Raw genomic sequence first — 19,329 nt, forward strand, 5'->3', positions numbered from 1 at the left:
CTAGGGAAGCTGTTATCAAATGATTTCAACTCATCACGTTATTTTTTGTAATTTGGGCTAAAAAAATTAATTTTTTTTTGCATGTTCTGAGCCTAACAAGTACCAAACTGTCAGATTTATCCATAGTTACCTTCTGCAGGTATTTATGTCTTCATTTACTCAGGATTTCAATTGAAAAAAAAAACAAAACAAAAAAAAACAAAACATGGAGACTATTTCAGAAAAAGAGGTTTTTATTTTTTGCGCTCTGAGATTACATAGCCTTACAGGAATATATTAGCTCTGTCTTAAATAGTTACAAGAATTCTTAAAATCAATAGAGATTTCACACAAAAAGGAGTGCAGGATTGTTTCAAGTGTGGTTACATATACAATTCACATATCATCTCCTTGCAAAAATTATATGACACAGGTTGTTTTTTCTTTGTTCAGTAGCTTTAGGGACTTAGCATATACTCCAGCATAAAACAATTAAAAGTAAACTTAAATATAAAGCAGCAGAACGGAGAGACACCATGGAATGTTATGCCATATGTAACAAATATACAGAGATTCTCTCCCTCTCTCTTTCTCTCTCTATATATATATATAGACATACCAGTGTATTCTATGGGTAATATCTCAAAAATAATAAAACTACAGTTCTAAAGTGCTCCAGGTCATTTCAAACACTGGTTTTGCATCAGGACAAATAAAAAAAATGTCCTTTCTTCATTATTGCTAAATACAGTACCATAATACACAGCAGCATTGTTTTGGAACATGAGCAATATGTTGAAAAAATGTGGGGAAAAAAACATTCTCATTTAAAGTTGAGATTTATGTTTGGATCTTACAATATATACCATTGTATTTAAAACATTAGAAAAGAAACTATTTTGAAGGGTTTGTTGTAGTGAATCATACTGTGATATGTTCAGACTTGAGGGGCTCATTGGTCTCATTGTCACCGTCTGTCTTCTGAGTTCCTGCAGATGAGAAAACAAATTGAGGAGGTTAGCATAGCTTTAGCATGAGAAATTCACCTGACTTCCTGTGTTTATGCTAAGCTAAGCTAACCTCTTTCTGGGTCCTGTTATTATTCACATTTCCCAACGTGTCCTAAACCATTTAACATTTAACTCACCTCTAACACGACGTACTGTGATGAACTTAAAGAACACAAGCAGAACCAGAACCAGAACCAGAAGTCCAGCTCCCACCACTATTCCAGTCATCAACCCTTCAATGGTCACTTTTCCACACGGGTCCACAAACAGTTTCTCTGAAAGACATTAGACAACATGAGAATATAAAGGTTGAACAGGCTGATTAAAGCTGCACATGTCTAATGATTAAAGACTAGAGGGAGTCTCACCAGGCACAGTGATGGTAGAACCAGTCTCATGGTTCAGGTCCTTCTGTTGGACCACACACTGGAAGCAGGTGGTTGTGGTGGAGGTCACAGTAGTTTGGAGGGTGATGTGGTAGCGACCGTCTCTCTCTGAGATCTCAGCCTCCTCAGCATCAAGGATGTTTCCATCACAGTTCTGCCACCGTAGCTCTGGCTTTGGAAAAGCTCCTTGAACCTCACACTTCAGCTGGACCCCAGAATCTGTCACCTTAGACATCGTGACGATGGGTTTGGGAACTGAACCCGAGAACAGAGGAAACACAACAAACATGGAGACTTGAAATGTCATTTTGGACTCTGTTTGTGGTCTGATGTCTGAAGGTTTGTCTGTAAATACAGTCAAACATTTGAGACAGAAAAACATCTCATCAACATATGAAAATTTATGTTATTAGGAATTAAACATAATTACTCACCAACAACAAGTGTAATGTTGAATGTTCGTCCTCCATTACGTTGTGGAAAGTCACAGGTGTAGTCTCCAGTGTCTGTGGTCGTTGTGTTAATAATCCTGATGGAGACGTTACCAAACTTCATCTGTTCAGGAAAATGTGAGACTCTTCCTCTGAACTGATCATCTTGACCTGAGAAGCCGTTACCGTGATGAAGACCATCATCGTAGATGAACACATTCTTCTTCTGTCCATCTTTCCTCCAGACAAAGAGTTTTTCTACAACACTCTCCTTGGTGCTGAGGGAACACGGTAAGATGACGTCCCCACCTTCAGATACTGTGATGACCTCTGACCCTGGAAGACAAAACAGATTTTAACAACATCAACTTTTAATTGGTAATAAACAGACAGACACATTTACATGTTATTTGAACAACTTCTGAAACGTCACCAATGGGATGGCTGTCCTTATAGTACAGTACAGTATAATTAGTGTAGTTACAGCAGTTCTATATAGTTTTCTTTAGCCTCTGGGAATTTGCCGTAGAGGGCCACATGGATGAATTATGTTCTATATCAAATGTTTTATAGTTAGTAAGAAGCAGTCTAGTTTTCCTTGTAAAGAATTAACACACATACCAACACAGCCTGGTAAACCAGTGGTTTCAGGCATATTGGTTGTTTGAAGGCAGTCATGGAGTTTCAAAATATAGTCTACCTCACATATGACATTTGACTGTTTAAAGCAGTCACTTAAAAAAACAGAAAAAACTTGGTACAGAAAATTCTAAAAGGATCGAGTAAAAAACAACCTGCACACAGACTCACACCTTATAATGTAATCCAGAAATATCATAGTCAACATCCTCACAAAAACACAGCAGGAAGTGAGAGGGAACCACATGACCTGACAGGAGACGACAAAACGGAAGCTGAATAACGAATAACCACACAAGCAGCGCTCATAGCACCACCCACCAGAGAAATCTGCAGTAACGTTACAGTAAAGGCACACCTCTGTGCAGTTTATAAAAACCAATGCGTCTCGTTACTGGGGCCTGAACTTTCGTCCCGATAAAAAAGTTTAAAAGTTCCCACTTAGAGGCTTCGCTCCTAAAATGAAGGCAGTTATTGACCATTTCACATTAAATCAATACAACAAATAATAATGATAATAAAATAAAAAATTCTAAAATGTTAAAAATGTCTCAGAGTCTGTCGCAGTCAAAAAAGCAGTGAAAGACAGTCCCCGTCCGTCCACAGAAAGGACAGTCGCTGGATACTGTCGGTTTTTAATGGAAATAAAAGCTTTGACTGTAGATCTGCAGATGTTTAGTTCAGAAGTGGCTCATAAAAGAGGGAGACAGGGAGACAGATATGGACAGAGGGACAGAGACAGAGAGAGAAGGGGACATGACAGACGGAGTGAGCTGTGAAGGAGACTCTAGTTTGACCAAGCTCCGTCTCTTTAAATGTCCAGATATTATATCAGTAGAGCAGTAAACACGTCTCGATAGCAAACACACAACACATACAAACACTCTGCGGACACATCTGAATGAACGTCTTGTTGTCTTACCTTGGACAATATTATTGTCATGTTCAGCTTGTACCGTCAGAAAAAACATCAGAGTCAGAAACTTAAGCATAAACTTCACTATTAAACCCATGATGGAAACGAGGAAACAAAAAGAAAATAGCGAAGAACTGTCTGCGGAACAGTGCTTCAATAGTAGTTGTCCCTGCGTAGTTCACACCGCTTACTACAGTGACTATCAGCTGCGCTGAGGGGCGGAGCCTTTTATTCGTCCAGTAGGGATAACATCACGTGATTGTGGTCTCTGTGTCTGAACAGGAAGTAAGCTGAGGGGCGCAGCTTTTCAACTGGCAAAAAGTGATATGACGCGTCTTTCAAGAATCTGAGCAGATTTGATTTTAGTTCATAATTGTTTCTAATAAACACAGACATGATTTTTCAATGTAAAACTTTAAAGGCCGTTTGAGTTTTTCACACATAGCAAACTTCACAGATTATTCCTAGATACGTCCTTAACAATAAGACCGTTGACTGTCTGTGAGTCAGTGCGAGAGGGAGAGAGCTGACTCTAGCTTCACGAATCAACCAAACAGTTCTTCGCTAGTAGTTTCCCCAGTGGGTGTTACGTCACGTGGTTGTGTTTCTATGTCTCTGAGGAGGAAGAAACGGGGGAGCGTGTGTTCGGGGTGGCAGCTTTCAAAGTGGCAAAAAGTGATGATTATATGACATGTCTCTCAAGAATTTGAGTAAATTTGGTTTTAGTTCATAGTGGTTTCTAATAAACACAGACATGATTTTTCAATGTAAAACTTTAAAGGCCGTTTTCTCAGAAGGAGTTTTTCACACATAGCAAACTTCCCAGATTATTCCTAGGTACATTCTTAACAATAAGACCGTGATTGGTCCCCACCGTTGACTGTCTGAGAGCCAGGGGGAGAGGGAGAGACAAGGAGGATGTTTTTTTTTTTGTCTATTGCTAATGCAGACAGGTGTGTATAGTCCGCTGTACAGTGTGTCGGTCTCTCACGTCTCCTGAGGCGTGTTGCTGGTGTGCAGCTCTGTGAGCCACTGGAACCTGCCTTCACTCTTGTTACCTTTTTTTTTTTAATCTCTTACTATATACTTGCCTCGTGTCCTACGATTAGTAGTGGTAATACGGCCGCTCTGAACATTCACAAACCCTATAAATGCAGTGATTACGGTCATTTTAGTAAGTTCAGCCCCGACTTGGACTTGTTAGGTGAGGGTGGGTTTTTGTCTAATGCCTTTGAGACGATCGGCCAAACTTTTGCGTGTTTTTTTTTTTTTTCTTCCTGTTTTCCTCTTCCTCTTTTGTTTGCTTTGAGTTTGCAGCTTTGTTTGTAGATAGTTAGTGTGATTTGTGTTTAATAGATGAGAGAAGAGAGCAGTCTTTAAGAGCAAACGCCAAACAGAGTGAGGCCAAAAAGCCATAAGCAGGTAGAGAGAGGGAGGTTGGGTTATTCCAGGTCATGTTAATCCAAAAGGTTTTGATTAAAGGCAACTGGACATGCAGAATTTTCTTGAAGACGTTTCTCCACTCATCTGAGCAGCTTCTTCAGTTCTGATAAACTAGTGGGAAAACTCTGTGGGTACCACCCACCAGAAACTTGCTAGACCAGATACTGGGGTCACTATTTCCTTAATGGCTGGTTCTTAGCTGTCTCTGAAAGGGGGGCTGTGTGTCTGGGCTACTCACCCAGTGAATGGAGCTCTAACGAGGCTGTTGTTGGTGGGAGCCTGGAGGCTCAAGGTGTGAATGTTGTTGAAACTTCTTGGGGACAGAAGTCAGAACTGAATATAAATAGATGGTGAATTAAATCTCAGTCCACCTCCTCAGTTTAGAGAAGGTTTCTCCACTTTCACATAGATGGCTTCCTTAACTCCTCTCTCAAACCATCTGTCCTCTCTGGCCAGGACTTTGACGTTGGTATCCTCAAAGGAGTGTCCTTTGAGGATACCAAAAAACAGAGTTTTTCCTATTTAAACCTCAATTTCCCACTAGTTTATAAGAACTGAAGAAGCCACTCGGATGAGTGGCGAAACGTCTTCAAGAAATTCTACAAGTCCAGCTGACCTTATTCAACGCTTTTTTGGAATACCATGACCTGGATGACTGAGAACAATAACAAAACGTATCTCGAGAATTAGCTTAGCTTAGCTTAGCTTAGTTAAGTAGTCATCCTACCTACTAAATGTCAGGTAAATGTTAAATGTTATCTTAGCCTTTTCTGTTTTTATTTACTTCGTCTCGGTTTTTGAATAAATAGTGGACGTACACTCCGTGTTGTTGTTTATTTATATCGGCGTCCAAAACAAAAGTGCTAATTCATTCCCAAATAACAAACGTAGCTGAGCGTTAGCAGTAGCGTTAGCATGCTAAAGACAGGCGGCTAAGAAGCTAGCGGCCAGTTAGCTGACATTTAAGAACAGCCGACAGACTAGACAGTTTGATTACGGAGCGTGTTGTACATGGTTACTTTATTATTTTATAGATCCGTACCTTTTTTACTTCAAACCGTTTCTTACTAGCGCCGCTGTTGGTGCCGCTCGGTGTATCAACGTCCATAGCTGCCGCCATCTTGGAAGAGGAAGTTTGACGTCATGATGAACGAACCCGGAAGAATTAAGATGAAGTATTTTTATTTTTATTTTTATTTTTATTTTTAATTCTACAAACAAACATTGTACAACAACTTCCTCTCTAACATATTACAATACAAAAAAAAGGGAATTTATTAGAAAGAGATTTAAACTAGATGTGGAAAAATTTTATTTATGTTTTTATTTTATGACTGGAAAAATTCAAACTTCATGGAAAGCTTGCCATGATAAAGTGTTAAATTTGCTGTGTTTCCCACTATAAAGAATCAATTCTTGATTAATAACTTGATTATAATCATTATAATGATAAGTATTATATTATCACCTACTTATATACTAGTCGTCAGCTTTGAAAGCTGAGATTTTTGTTTCAACAATGTTTAAAAAAGATTGAAAATATCCATGTGAGAAAATTGTATAATTTATTGCTAACATTTGAATTCTAAAAATTCCCTTTGTATAATGTTTATGTATGTGCCTTATTTTTTTATTTTCTTTTATATTTTAATTTGTATTTATTTATTTATTTTCTTAGTTCAACTTTAGTTGCTGGAAGAAGAAAAAAAACTCACGTAAATGATTTCAACTCATCACGTTATTTTTTGTAATTTGGGCTTTAGCCAGTACTCAAGCAGTTACTTTTGTACCAGCTTATGGGCCAATGGTTCGCACTAAAAAGCCACTGGAGAACTCTTATTTGAAATCATGGATAAACAACAATGAGCATTATCAAACAAAGGCCTCTGACCAACACTAGCCATCCATGATGAACTGTTATTTGTCTGGAATACCAATCACCCGTCTGAAAGGTCATGTCTTATGCAAAATATGTTTTATTTAAGGCGAGACACTACGGTTTCCAATAAAAATATACATAATTTTACAATTTTAAAGGCTGTTTTCTCAAATAATTTTTTTTTGCATGTTCTGAGCTTAACACGTACCAAACTTACAAAAAGGAGTGCAGGATTGTTTCAAGTGTGGCATATACAGTACATATCATCTCCTTGCAAAAATTATATGACACAGGTTGTTTTTTCTTTGTTCAGTAGCTTTACGGACTTAGCATATACTCCAGCATAAAACAATTAAAAGAAAAATTAAATATAAAGCAGCAGAACGGAGGACTATTCTATGGGTAATATCTCAAAAATAATAAAACTATGTCCTTTCTTCATTATTGCTTAATACAGTACCATAACACACAGCAGTAGTAAAGGTAAAGTGCAGTTAATTAAAGCTGATTGTTGTCAAGTGTTTACAGGAAGATTCAGCTCAGTTACAGTGATCAGCTTTGTAATGACCTTTGAACGATGAAAACATATTGCTAATGTATTGGAATATTAACAATATGTTCAACAAAGGTGAAATATGATGAAATGTGAAAACAAAAACACATTCACATGATCGTAGTGAAGCTGAAGATCAGAGAAAACATGATGTTGCAGTGAATCATACTGTGATATGTTCAGACTTGAGGGGCTCATTGGTCTCATTGTCACCGTCTGTCTTCTGAGTTCCTGCAGATGAGAAAACACATTGAGGAGGTTAGCATAGCTTTAGCATGAGAAATTCACCTGACTTCCTGTGTTTATGCTAAGCTAAGCTAACCTCTTTCTGGGTCCTGTTATTATTCACATTTCCCAACGTGTCCTAAACCATTTAACATTTAACTCACCTCTAACACGACGTACTGTGATGAACTGAAAGAACACAAGCAGAACCAGAACCAGAACCAGAAGTCCAGCTCCCACCACTATTCCAGTCATCAACCCTTCAATGGTCACTTTTCCACACGGGTCCACAAACAGTTTCTCTGAAAGACATTAGACAACATGAGAATATAAAGGTTGAACAGGCTGATTAAAGCTGCACATGTCTAATGATTAAAGACTAGAGGGAGTCTCACCAGGCACAGTGATGGTAGAACCAGTCTCATGGTTCAGGTCCTTCTGTTGGACCACACACTGGAAGCAGGTGGTTGTGGTGGAGGTCACAGTAGTTTGGAGGGTGATGTGGTAGCGACCGTCTCTCTCTGAGATCTCAGCCTCCTCAGCATCAAGGATGTTTCCATCACAGTTCTGCCACCGTAGCTCTGGCTTTGGAAAAGCTCCTTGAACCTCACACTTCAGCTGGACCCCAGAATCTGTCACCTTAGACATCGTGACGATGGGTTTGGGAACTGAACCTGAGAACAGAGGAAACACAACAAACATGGAGACTTGAAATGTCATTTTGGACTCTGTTTGTGGTCTGATGTCTGAAGGTTTGTCTGTAAATACAGTGAAACATTTGAGACAGAAAAACATCTCATCAACTGGTCTCAGGTTCATTTATCCGGAGTAAAGAATGATGGTGTGTTCATGTCTTATTATCTCAGTTGTGTTGGGGAGGAGGTTGTTTCTTCATTCAGGAATAATTTCCTGCTTATGTTATGTTAGTCACTAAGTTTGATAGAAAACTTTCTCCTGAATAAATTCAGACGTCGTCCTGTTTCTGTTTGAATGATGATCAACGCTACAGATGTACACATCAACATTTCTGTCTCTGACATAGAGACCTGTAGATGTAGGTTAATATGTCTGAGTATTCATTGTGTATTTATGACGATAGAAACTAAATCAAAGATCAACTCAGAGCAAAGTGTCTGTTGAACTTTACTGATGATAATATGAATTTATTATGTGAGAATTTACATTATTAGGAATTAAACATAATTACTCACCAACAACAAGTGTCATGTTGAATGTCAGTCCTCCATTACGTTGTGGAAAGTCACAGGTGTAGTCTCCAGTGTCTGTGGTCGTTGTGTTAATAATCCTGATGGAGGCGTTACCAAACCTCATCTGTTCAGGAAAATGTGAGACTCTTCCTCTGAACTGATCATCTTGACCTGAGAGGCCGTTACCGTGATGAAGACCAGCATCGTAGATGAACACATTCTTCTTCTGTCCATCTTTCCTCCAGACAATGAATTTTTGTACAACACTCTCCTTGGTGCTGAGGGAACACGGTAAAATGACGTCACCACCTTCAGATACTCTGATGACCTCTGACCCTGGAAGACAAAACAGATTTTAACAACATCAACTTTTAATTATACGGAGGCTGGGAGGTGCAAACACAAACTGTGAAACACTTTCACAAAGCTTCAGAAAAAATGATAAAACATTAGAAAAAAAAAAAATAGAAAAGACATGGTACAGAAAATTCTAAAAGGATCCTGTAAAAAACAACCTGCACACAGACTCACACCTTATAATGTAATCCAGAAATATCATAATCAACATCCTCACAAAAACACAGCAGGAAGTGAGAGAGAACCACAAACAGAAGCTGAATGATGAACAATCACACAAACAGCGCTCATTGCTGACAGTCACGTAACAGTCGCGGCGGCTGAGCAGTGGTGTGCGGTGAGGAGGTTGCGTTGAGCTCACCCCCTCCTCATGCAGTTTATCAAAATCAATGCGTTTCGTTACTGGGGCCTGAACTTTCGTCCCGATAAAAAAGTTTAAAAGTTCCCACTTAAAATGAAGGCACTTATTGACCATTTCACATCAAAACAAGAAACATTTTTAAAATGTTAAAAATGTCTCAGAGTCTGTCGCAGTCAAAAAAGCAGTGAAAGACAGTCCCCGTTTGTCCACAGAAAGGACAGTCGCTGGATACTATCGGGTTTATAATGGAAATAAAAGCTTTGACTGTAGATCTTTAGTTCAGAAGTGGCTCATAAAAGAGGGAGACAAGGAGACAGATGTGGACAGAGAGACAGAGAGAAGGGGACCAGGACAGACGGAGTGAGCTGTGAAGGAGACTCTAGTTTGACCAATCTCCGTCTCTTTAAATGTCCAGATATTATATCAGTAGAGCAGTAAACACGTCTCGATAGCAAACACACAACACATACAAACACTGTGCGGACACATCTGAATGAACGTCTCGTTGTCTTACCTTGAACATCATTATTGTCATGTTCAGCTGCCACAATCAGAAATAAGATCAGAGTCAGAAACCACGTCATGAAGAACTTCACTGCAGAATCCATGATAAAAAAAAAAGAAGACGAATGCGCAAAGTGAAGCATGTGTCGCTTCTAATATTGAAAACTGGGAACGTTACGCGCTGGTGTAGCGATCCCTCTGACGTCTCTAAAAAACACACAAGCCGGCGAGTCGATGGGACGTCCCTCCGTCCCTCACAGCTACGCAGCATAGATACACACTTGTGATTGGATTAAAGCTGCAGTATGCGAAATGAGATGCAAATGAGATGCAAATGAGCTGCTTGACAGCTGGTTCCTGCCATGCGTTTGTTGGTGGGTGGTGCGTTCAGCGCTCAGTGTCGTGAGGAAAGTAGGAGTTCGAGGATTGTTACGCTCGCACACTGTACATGTGTTTTTAAATTCAGGAATCCAGTCCAACTGTGAAACAAGTTCAGGCGGAATGAAGAACTTCACTGTAGAACACACGATGGAAATGAGGAAACATAAAGAAGATAGCGAAGAACTGTCTGTGGAACAGTGCTTCAATAGAAGTTGTCCGTCCGTGAGCGAGCGCGAGAGAGAGAGAGAGAGAGAGAGAGAGGGAGAGAGAGATTTTTGATTTTTAAAAATACACTTTATTTACATTCTTAGCATATTTACAGTGGTGTTACAAGAACGATATTTACAAGGTGTTATTTTGCATATTAAAAAAAAATAAATGATCCAGTGAAAACTTGTGTAAACTTCAATTCATTTTCATTTACTGAACAAATTATGTTTTTATAGCACCAGCGCTGCTTAAAAGTATCCAAATCTCCAATGTGTTTATAAAATCTATATTCGAGCCACAGTCTGGCCCTGATGTTACAGAGCCAGACTGACCTGGCTTCCTGTCCGTAAATTGCCATTTTTGCTTCTCCTGACAGAAAGTTTAGCAGCAGCCACTTTTCTCTGTTTGTCTTTTTATAGCCAGCACCCATGATAAAAACCTTCTCGGAGAAAACTACACCAAAATGACTAAAAAACAATGTTAAAAGAGTGAAGAACTCTGTGAGTCTCTTACACTCAATAAAAACATGGTAGGTAGTCTCACGTACGTGGCAAAAAGGACACTTGTAACTAACAGCAGAATTAAGAACAGAAATAAAAGCGTTGGAGGCAATGGCACCATGTAAAATCCTCCACTGGAGGTCGGCAGTCCGTTTTTTAAGGGGAGGTTTGTACAAAACATTCCACTGTGGGCCGGGTCCAGTTTCCCCAGCTAGTCTTTTACTCCACACTGTGGCTGGTCTGTTGCTCAGTCCATTCCTGTTGATACACTTGACACAATTGGAGTAAAAAGTTTTTGAGTCAGCTCGGTGTAACGTCAGTTTACTTTCATTGATGGCGGTAAGTCCTGGGGTCAGATAGATTTCTGGAAACGGGTCTGTGGAGTCCGGGATCGCCTTTCCTTGGTTATGGTCCATCAGGAGGCTCCTTTCTCTTCCAGAGAGCCTTTGCCTCCAGAGCTCGAAAAACGTTTTAGCAACTCGGATTGAGCGTAATCCCAGCAGAGACCCCAGGGCCACAGCATCGTTCAGCGCCGGCCCCACCGCATCTACCAGCTGCTGCAGGCACAGGGTCCTGGTCCTGCACAGCGCCACCATCAGGCCGGGTGTGACGCTGCTGCTGACATCCAGCCTGGCTCTGTTTATCAGTGGCTCCTTCAACAACCAGTGCAGAGAGTCAGACTTTTGGCACCTTTTTTGATTAAAAAGGATCCAGGATTTAAAAACACCCTGATAAAACGGAGGCAACTCACTTAACTTTAAAATTTTTAAATCAGTTAAAAACAGAGCAGCATCCAGTCCCAAATTATTTGCACATCTGAGAATGCAGCTGGCCACATCCCTCCAAACTAGATCTGTCGGACCTGTTAAATACCTTTGTATAAACTGCAATCTAAATGTAGCAGTTCGGCTGGCCAGGTGGATGAGGCCCTGTCCCCCCTCCTCTCTGGTTAAAAACAACACCCCCTGTGGCACCCAATGGAGACCGTCCCAGAAAAAATCTACTATTTTTCGTTGTAGTTTTTGTAGTAAGTCTGATGGGGGATCTATACATGTGCCAGAGTTGGGATGCCACAAGGTTGTTTAAAACCAGGACCCTACCTCTAAAAGACATTTGAGGGAGCAGCCATTTCCATTTTTCAAGTTTTCCTTCAATCTTTTCTGTAACGTTCTCCCAGTTCTTCTGGACCACGTTTTCATTCCCCAGAAAAACTCCCAGGTATTTAAAATCATCTCTTTTCCAAACTAGTTTCTGGGGAAGAACTGGGAGACCACCATGCCACTTGCCGACAGCAAGGGCTTCACTTTTCATCCAGTTTACCCTCGCTGCCGACACAATATTAAACTTATTAACAATGTTTGTTAGCCTGTCTGCATCCCTCTGGCTTCTGATAAAAACCACCACATCATCCGCATAAGCTGATAAAATAATGTTTCCCTTAAAACCAGGTAAAACCAGTCCTTGCATGCAGGAACGTATTTTGCACAGGAGGGGTTCTAGGGAGAGTGCATAGAGCATCCCCGACAGAGCGCACCCTTGTCGGACCCCTCTACACACTCTAAAAGGAGCACACAGATCACCATTTCACTTCAGCACACTCTCAACCTCACTGTACAACACTTTGATCTTAGCTATGAACCCTGTGCTGAACCCGAACTTCTCCAACACCCTCCAGAGGAAGCCATGTTCAACGCGGTCTAAAGCCTTTTCCTGATCTAGGGAAATCAGACCAGTGTCTATAGCCAATGAGCTGGAGAGCTCCAAAACATCTCGAATTAGGTAGACATTGTCTACCATGGACCTGCCGGGTACACAATAGGTCTGATCCCGATGGATTATCTGCTCCATAGCCCCTCTTAGCCTGTTGGCCAAGGCCTTGGACAGAATCTTGTAATCCACACATAGCAGAGACACAGGGCGCCAGTTTTTTATGTCCTGTAGGTTTCCTTTCTTGGGCAGGAGCGTGAGGACAGCCCTGCGGCAGGACACTGGCATGGAACCAGAGGCCAGACTTTCATTAAACACCTCTAACATGTCCGTTTTGAGGATGTCCCAGAAGGCTTTAAAAAACTCCACAGTTAGGCCGTCTATGCCGGCAGCTCTCCGTCCCTGCATGCTTTGCAGGGCGGCTTGAAGCGCCTGCATCTGCAGCGGCTCTTCAGGGTGGGAATTTGGTGTCCGTGGAGACCTGAGGCAGTCCATTGCAGAATTCCTCAGACAGTGCGACTTCCTCCTCATACTCAGAAGTATAGAGAGAGGAGTAAAACTCTACCGCTCGCCTTCTTATCTGGCTTGGTTCAGTGAGCTCCTGCCCTGTGTCTGCTAGCAACGAGTGGATTACCTTCCTCTGTCCGTTTTTCTTTTCTAGACTAAAGAAGTAGCTAGAGGGAGCATCCATTTCAGTGATGTTCTGGAATCGGGACCTGACCAGTGCACCTTGTACTTTACTGTCCAGCAGGTCGGCTAAAGCCATTTTTTTCTCTTTGAGGATTTTAATATATCCTCGTTCTCCTGTGGACTCACTCATTGTCTCTAGTTCCACGATATCACTCTCCAGGTCTTTCACAGATCTGGTGATGTCTCGGGTAACGTTGAGGGTGTGCTGCTGACAGAGAAGTTTAATCTCAGTCTTGCCATGGTCCCACCACTGCCTAAGACTACTAAAATCAGCTTTCCTCTGTCTAAAAACATGCCAAAAAGAAATAAAAGCCTCCCTGAACTTTTTATCAAGTGTTAAAACTGAATTAAAATGCCAATATGCACTTTTCGGTAAAATGTTCCTAATAAAAACATGACAAAAAAATCAGGGAATGATCCGAGAATCCCGTGGGTACAATTCTACACAACTTAAAAGTATTAAAATGATGTTTAAAACAATAAATACGGTCAAGTCTGGCTGAGGAGATCCTACTCTCTCTGAGGTGGGACCATGTGTACTGTCTGCTGTCTGCGTGCATCCTCCTCCACACGTCCACCAGGCCATGAGAGTGGACCAGCTGCCTCAAAGCATGCTGGGATGCTGGATGAGGCTCTGCATGGTTACGATCTAAAAACGCATTTTCAGTACAGTTAAAATCCCCACCCACGAATAAGAAATCCTCCGAGGAAACGCTATTTAAAACATCATTTACTTTTTGTAAAAACAGCTTCCTCTCTGCACCGTTGGTTGGAGCGTATAGGTTGATAGAAACAGCAGTAAAATGTTCAAACCGAGCTTTAGTTAAAAGTAACCTCCCCTCGATTAGGTGCTCGACCTCCAGTGAGATTGGAGAGAATCTCCTGGAGAAGAGGAAGCCCACTCCTCCAATCAGAGTGCTGCTGTGACTTAAAATGGCTTCCCCTTCCCACTCTCTCCTTCAGTCTGCTTCATTACCAGAGTCACTATGCGTTTCTTGTAGAAACATGACATCGATGCATTTCATTCTGGCAATTTCATAAATAAGGGCTCTTTTTTTCACCTCTCTTGCTCCATTAACATTTAAACTGCCCATTCTAAAACTATCCATGTTAAAAGAAAGAAGAAGAGCAACTTTTAAAATCAATAAATTAGTTAAAATACACATTGGAGTTTTTTAAATCATCACTGTTCATTTGTTTTTTCACTTTCAACACAAGTTTCTTTAGTCTAAAAAAACTCCTGGTCTGTGATGCCAGACTCTCCTCTTTGGCTCATGTGGAGTCTGGCAGACGTATAAAACAATGATAAATCAGGGAAAAACTCTTCTACTTTGACACCATGTTGGTTTTTTGTCTGTTGGAGAAAGCATTTAATCTTTTCTGCAGTGTACAGTTCCTCCTCATCTGCCTGCAATTCCCCTTCCTCACCTGTTTTTCCCTCCTGTGTCCCACTAACTTCACCTGTCTTGTCTATCTGTTCCTCACACACACCAGTTTCTTCCCCCGCCTCAGCACCCCCTTTATTTTCCCCTACCACCACCTCACCCCCTCATCTTCACCGCTTACATTGTGTGTAATAGTGTCTGACCCCCCTAGAACCGGGCCAGACACGGTAGCTCCCTGACGCGGCGGCTGCGTGGAGGACCAGGACCAGGCGGACTCGGATCACCCCGCCCCGGACAGGCCCTCACGGTGTGTCCCTCCTCACCACAACCAAAGCACTTCATAACCGATGAGGTTGCGAATATCACGTAGTCATAATCATCTACCTTGACACGGAAAACGAGATTGAGCTCCTCGTCCCGGTTGTTAAGTATCATATACAGCTGTCTCCTGTGAGACACTACATGTTTCAGTAACTGAGACTTGCATCCAGACAGGATCTTCTTGATCGGGGAAACCACTTTCCCGTGTCTGGACAGTTCTCTACTGAGAAACTCATCGGTTATGAACGGAGGGACATTTGATAGAATCACTTTGGTTGCAGGCTGCGTTAACGGCAGCACTGATACATACATACCGTTCACCGTGATGCCGGTCTCGATGACGCGGTTCACCTTGTCCACCTGGTCCAGGAAAATGACCACGGCACCATTCATTCTTGCGGCCGACTTTACGCTGCCGTGTCCGACCTTCTCCCCCACCACCAGTGCAATGTCTTCCACGCTGCACGGGAAGCTGGCAGAGATTTTAATGCCATGCTTCCGCGTGAGCTTGGAAAACTCTCCATTTACCATGGCGTCTTAGACGCCGGCAGGAGAAAAAAGAAAACAAAAAAATAACAAAAAAAAAAAAAAAACCCAACTCCCCCCCAAAAACCAACAACTAAAACTTGAAAACCCCACCCAGTAATTAATTTGTGTTAAATTAAACTACAATACAATACAGGTCTGAAGTGCTTCAGGTTTCAGTGCTTCCTTTCAAACACTGATTTGGCATCAATATACACAAAAACTGTCCTTTATTCATTATTGCTTAATACAGTAACATAACACATAGCAGCATTAAAGGTAAAGTGCAGTTAATTAAAGCTGATTGTGGTCAAGTGTTTACAGGAAGATTCAGCTCAGTCACACAGTGACAGTGATTCTGATCGTAGTGAAGCTGAAGATCAATGAAAACATGATGTTGTAGTGAATCATACTGTGATATGTTCAGACTTGAGGGGCTCATTGGTCTCATTGTCACCGTCTGTCTTCTGAGTTCCTGCAGATGAGAAAACAAATTGAGGAGGTTAGCATAGCTTTAGCATGAGAAATTCACCTGACTTCCTGTGTTTATGCTAAGCTAAGCTAACCTCTTTCTGGGTCCTGTTATTATTCACATTTCCCAACGTGTCCTAAACCATTTAACATTTAACTCACCTCTAACACGACGTACTGTGATGAACTGAAAGAACACAAGCAGAACCAGAACCAGAACCAGAAGTCCAGCTCCCACCACTATTCCAGCCATCAACCCTTCAATGGTCACTTTTCCACACGGGTCCACAAACAGTTTCTCTGAAAGACATCAGACAACATGAGAATATAAAGGTTGAACAGGCTGATTAAAGCTGCACATGTCTAATGATTAAAGACTAGAGGGAGTCTCACCAGGCACAGTGATGGTAGAACCAGTCTCATGGTTCAGGTCCTTCTGTTGGACCACACACTGGAAGCAGGTGGTTGTGGTGGAGGTCACAGTAGTTTGGAGGGTGATGTGGTAGCGACCGTCTCTCTCTGAGATCTCAGCCTCCTCAGCATCAAGGATGTTTCCATCACAGTTCTGCCACCGTAGCTCTGGCTTTGGAAAAGCTCCTTGAACCTCACACTTCAGCTGGACCCCAGAATCTGTCACCTTAGACATCGTGACGATGGGTTTGGGAACTGAACCTGAGAACAGAGGAAACACAACAAACATGGAGACTTGAAATGTCATTTTGGACTCTGTTTGTGGTCTGATGTCTGAAGGTTTGTCTGTAAATACAGTGAAACATTTGAGACAGAAAAACATCTCATCAACTGGTCTCAGGTTCATTTATCCGGAGTAAAGAATGATGGTGTGTTCATGTCTTATTATCTCAGTTGTGTTGGGGAGGAGGTTGTTTCTTCATTCAGGAATAATTTCCTGCTTATGTTATGTTAGTCACTAAGTTTGATAGAAAACTTTCTCCTGAATAAATTCAGACGTCGTCCTGTTTCTGTTTGAATGATGATCAACGCTACAGATGTACACATCAACATTTCTGTCTCTGACATAGAGACCTGTAGATGTAGGTTAATATGTCTGAGTATTCATTGTGTATTTATGACGATAGAAACTAAATCAAAGATCAACTCAGAGCAAAGTGTCTGTTGAACTTTACTGATGATAATATGAATTTATTATGTGAGAATTTACATTATTAGGAATTAAACATAATTACTCACCAACAACAAGTGTCATGTTGAATGTCAGTCCTCCATTACGTTGTGGAAAGTCACAGGTGTAGTCTCCAGTGTCTGTGGTCGTTGTGTTAATAATCCTGATGGAGGCGTTACCAAACCTCATCTGTTCAGGAAAATGTGAGACTCTTCCTCTGAACTGATCATCTTGACCTGAGAGGCCGTTACCGTGATGAAGACCAGCATCGTAGATGAACACATTCTTCTTCTGTCCATCTTTCCTCCAGACAAAGAGTTTTCGCTTAACACTCTCCTTGGTGCTGAGGGAACACGGTAAGATGACGTCACCACCTTCAGATACTGTGATGACCTCTGACCCTGGAAGACAAAACAGATTTTTAACAACATCAACTTTTAATTGGTAATAAACAGACAGACACATTTACATGTTATTTGAACAACTTCTGAAACGTCACCAATGGGATGGCTGTCCTTATAGTACAGTACAGTATAATTAGTGTAGTTACAGCAGTTCTATATAGTTTTCTTTAGCCTCTGGGAATTTGCCGTAGAGGGCCACACAGATGAATTATGTTCTATATCAAAGTTTTTATAGTTGATAAGAAGCAGTCGTGTTTTCCTTGTAAAGAATTAACACACATACCAACACAGCCTGATAAACCAGTGGTTTCAGGCATATTGGTTGTTTGAAGGCAGTCATGGAGTTTCAAAATATAGTCAATCTCACATATATGACATTTGACTGTTCAAAGCAGTCACTTAAAAAAACAGAAAAAACTTGGTACAGAAAATTCTAAAAGGATCGAGTAAAAAACAACCTGCACACAGACTCACACCTTATAATGTAATCCGGAAATATCATAATCAACATCCTCACAAAAACACAGCAGGAAGGGAGAGAGAACCACAGAAACCGACAGGAAACAGGGGGCGACAAAGTGGCAGCTTTAAAGGCCCCCCTCCCCCTCCTGCAGTTTATAAAAACCAATGCGTTTCGTTACTGTGGCGCTGAAGTTTGGTCCCGATGAAAAAGTTTAAAAGTTCCCACTTAGAGGCTTCGCTACTAAAATGAAGGCAGTTATTGACCATTTCACATTAAAACAATTATAAAAAATTAGAATAATAATAAAATAAAGAGTTGTGAAATGTTTAAAATGTCTCAGAGTCTCTTGCAGTCAAAAAAGCAGTGAAAGACAGTCCCCGTTTGTCCACAGAAAGGACAGTCGCTGGATACTGTCGGTTTCTAATGGAAATAAAAGCTTTGACTGTAGATCTGCAGATGTTTAGTTCAGAAGTGGCTCATAAAAGAGAGAGACAAGGAGACAGATGTGGACAGAGAGACAGAGAGAAACCAGGACAGACGGAGTGAGCTGTGAAGGAGACTCTAGTTTGACCAATCTCAGTCTCTTTAAATGTCCAGATATTATATCAGTAGAGCAGTAAACACGTCTCGATAGCAAACACACAACACATACAAACACTCTGCGGACACATATGAATGAACGTCTCGTTGTCTTACCTTGAACAGCATTATTGTCATGTTCAGCTCGTACCGTCAGAAAGAAGATCAGAGTCAGAAACCACGTTATAAACTTCACTATAAAACCCATGATGGAAACGAGGAAACAAAAAAGAAAATAGCGAAGAACTGTCTGCAGAACAGTGCTTCAATAGTAGTTGTCCGTGCGTGGTTCCTAACGATGACTGCTGCGACTCCGATTTGGCTCCGACTCCGAGCGCTTCGATGATGCGCGTTTCTCGATTCTGTTGTAGCCCAGTGGTGTTACGTCACGTGGTGTGGTTTCTCTCTCCTTGTTTGAGGAAGGAAGAAACCGCGACCGTGTGTTCGGGCAGCAGTTTTCAAAGTGGCAAAAAGTGATGATTATATGACACGTCTTTCAAGAATTTGAGTAGATTTGATTTTAGTTCATAGTGGCTTCTAATAAACACAGACATGATTTTTCAATGCAAAACTTTAAAGGCCGTTTTCTCAAAAGGAGTTTTTCACACATAGCAAACTTCCCAGATTATTCCTAGATACGTCCTTAACAATAAGACCGTGG

General features: G+C 41.2%; 2 protein-coding genes across 10 annotated transcripts; both read right to left on the reverse strand.

Moving 5' to 3' along the window:
* Positions 1 to 215: 215 nt before the first annotated feature.
* LOC124997943 (butyrophilin-like protein 2) lies at positions 216 to 10,046 on the reverse strand. 7 transcript variants are annotated; one of them, XM_047572004.1, is made up of 5 exons: positions 9,902 to 10,010; positions 1,810 to 2,142; positions 1,358 to 1,630; positions 1,127 to 1,264; positions 216 to 971 (listed from the first exon to the last, which is right to left on the reverse strand). In XM_047572004.1, exons 1-5 carry the CDS (start codon positions 9,993 to 9,995, stop codon positions 901 to 903), a joined length of 909 nt encoding a protein of 302 aa, XP_047427960.1. In that variant the 5' UTR covers positions 9,996 to 10,010; the 3' UTR covers positions 216 to 900. The 7 variants fall into 7 exon arrangements, with proteins under 7 accessions (XP_047427960.1, XP_047427958.1, XP_047427956.1 ...); XM_047572002.1 differs by having other exon boundaries at positions 216 to 968; positions 1,358 to 1,636; XM_047572000.1 differs by having other exon boundaries at positions 1,358 to 1,636.
* Positions 7,345 to 18,994, reverse strand: LOC124997946 (butyrophilin-like protein 2). Of its 3 annotated transcripts, XM_047572011.1 has the most exons (6): positions 18,786 to 18,994; positions 17,291 to 17,623; positions 16,475 to 16,753; positions 16,244 to 16,381; positions 16,007 to 16,088; positions 7,345 to 7,388 (listed from the first exon to the last, which is right to left on the reverse strand). In XM_047572011.1, exons 1-5 carry the CDS (start codon positions 18,874 to 18,876, stop codon positions 16,018 to 16,020), a joined length of 912 nt encoding a protein of 303 aa, XP_047427967.1. In that variant the 5' UTR covers positions 18,877 to 18,994; the 3' UTR covers positions 7,345 to 7,388; positions 16,007 to 16,017. The 3 variants fall into 3 exon arrangements, with proteins under 3 accessions (XP_047427967.1, XP_047427969.1, XP_047427968.1); XM_047572013.1 differs by lacking the exon at positions 7,345 to 7,388 and having other exon boundaries at positions 15,777 to 16,088; positions 16,475 to 16,747; XM_047572012.1 differs by lacking the exon at positions 7,345 to 7,388 and having other exon boundaries at positions 15,779 to 16,085; positions 18,786 to 18,993.
* Positions 18,995 to 19,329: the final 335 nt, after the last annotated feature.

This window comes from Mugil cephalus, chromosome 20 (genome assembly GCF_022458985.1).
Source record: "Mugil cephalus isolate CIBA_MC_2020 chromosome 20, CIBA_Mcephalus_1.1, whole genome shotgun sequence".
Classification (NCBI taxonomy): Eukaryota; Metazoa; Chordata; class Actinopteri; order Mugiliformes; family Mugilidae; genus Mugil; species Mugil cephalus.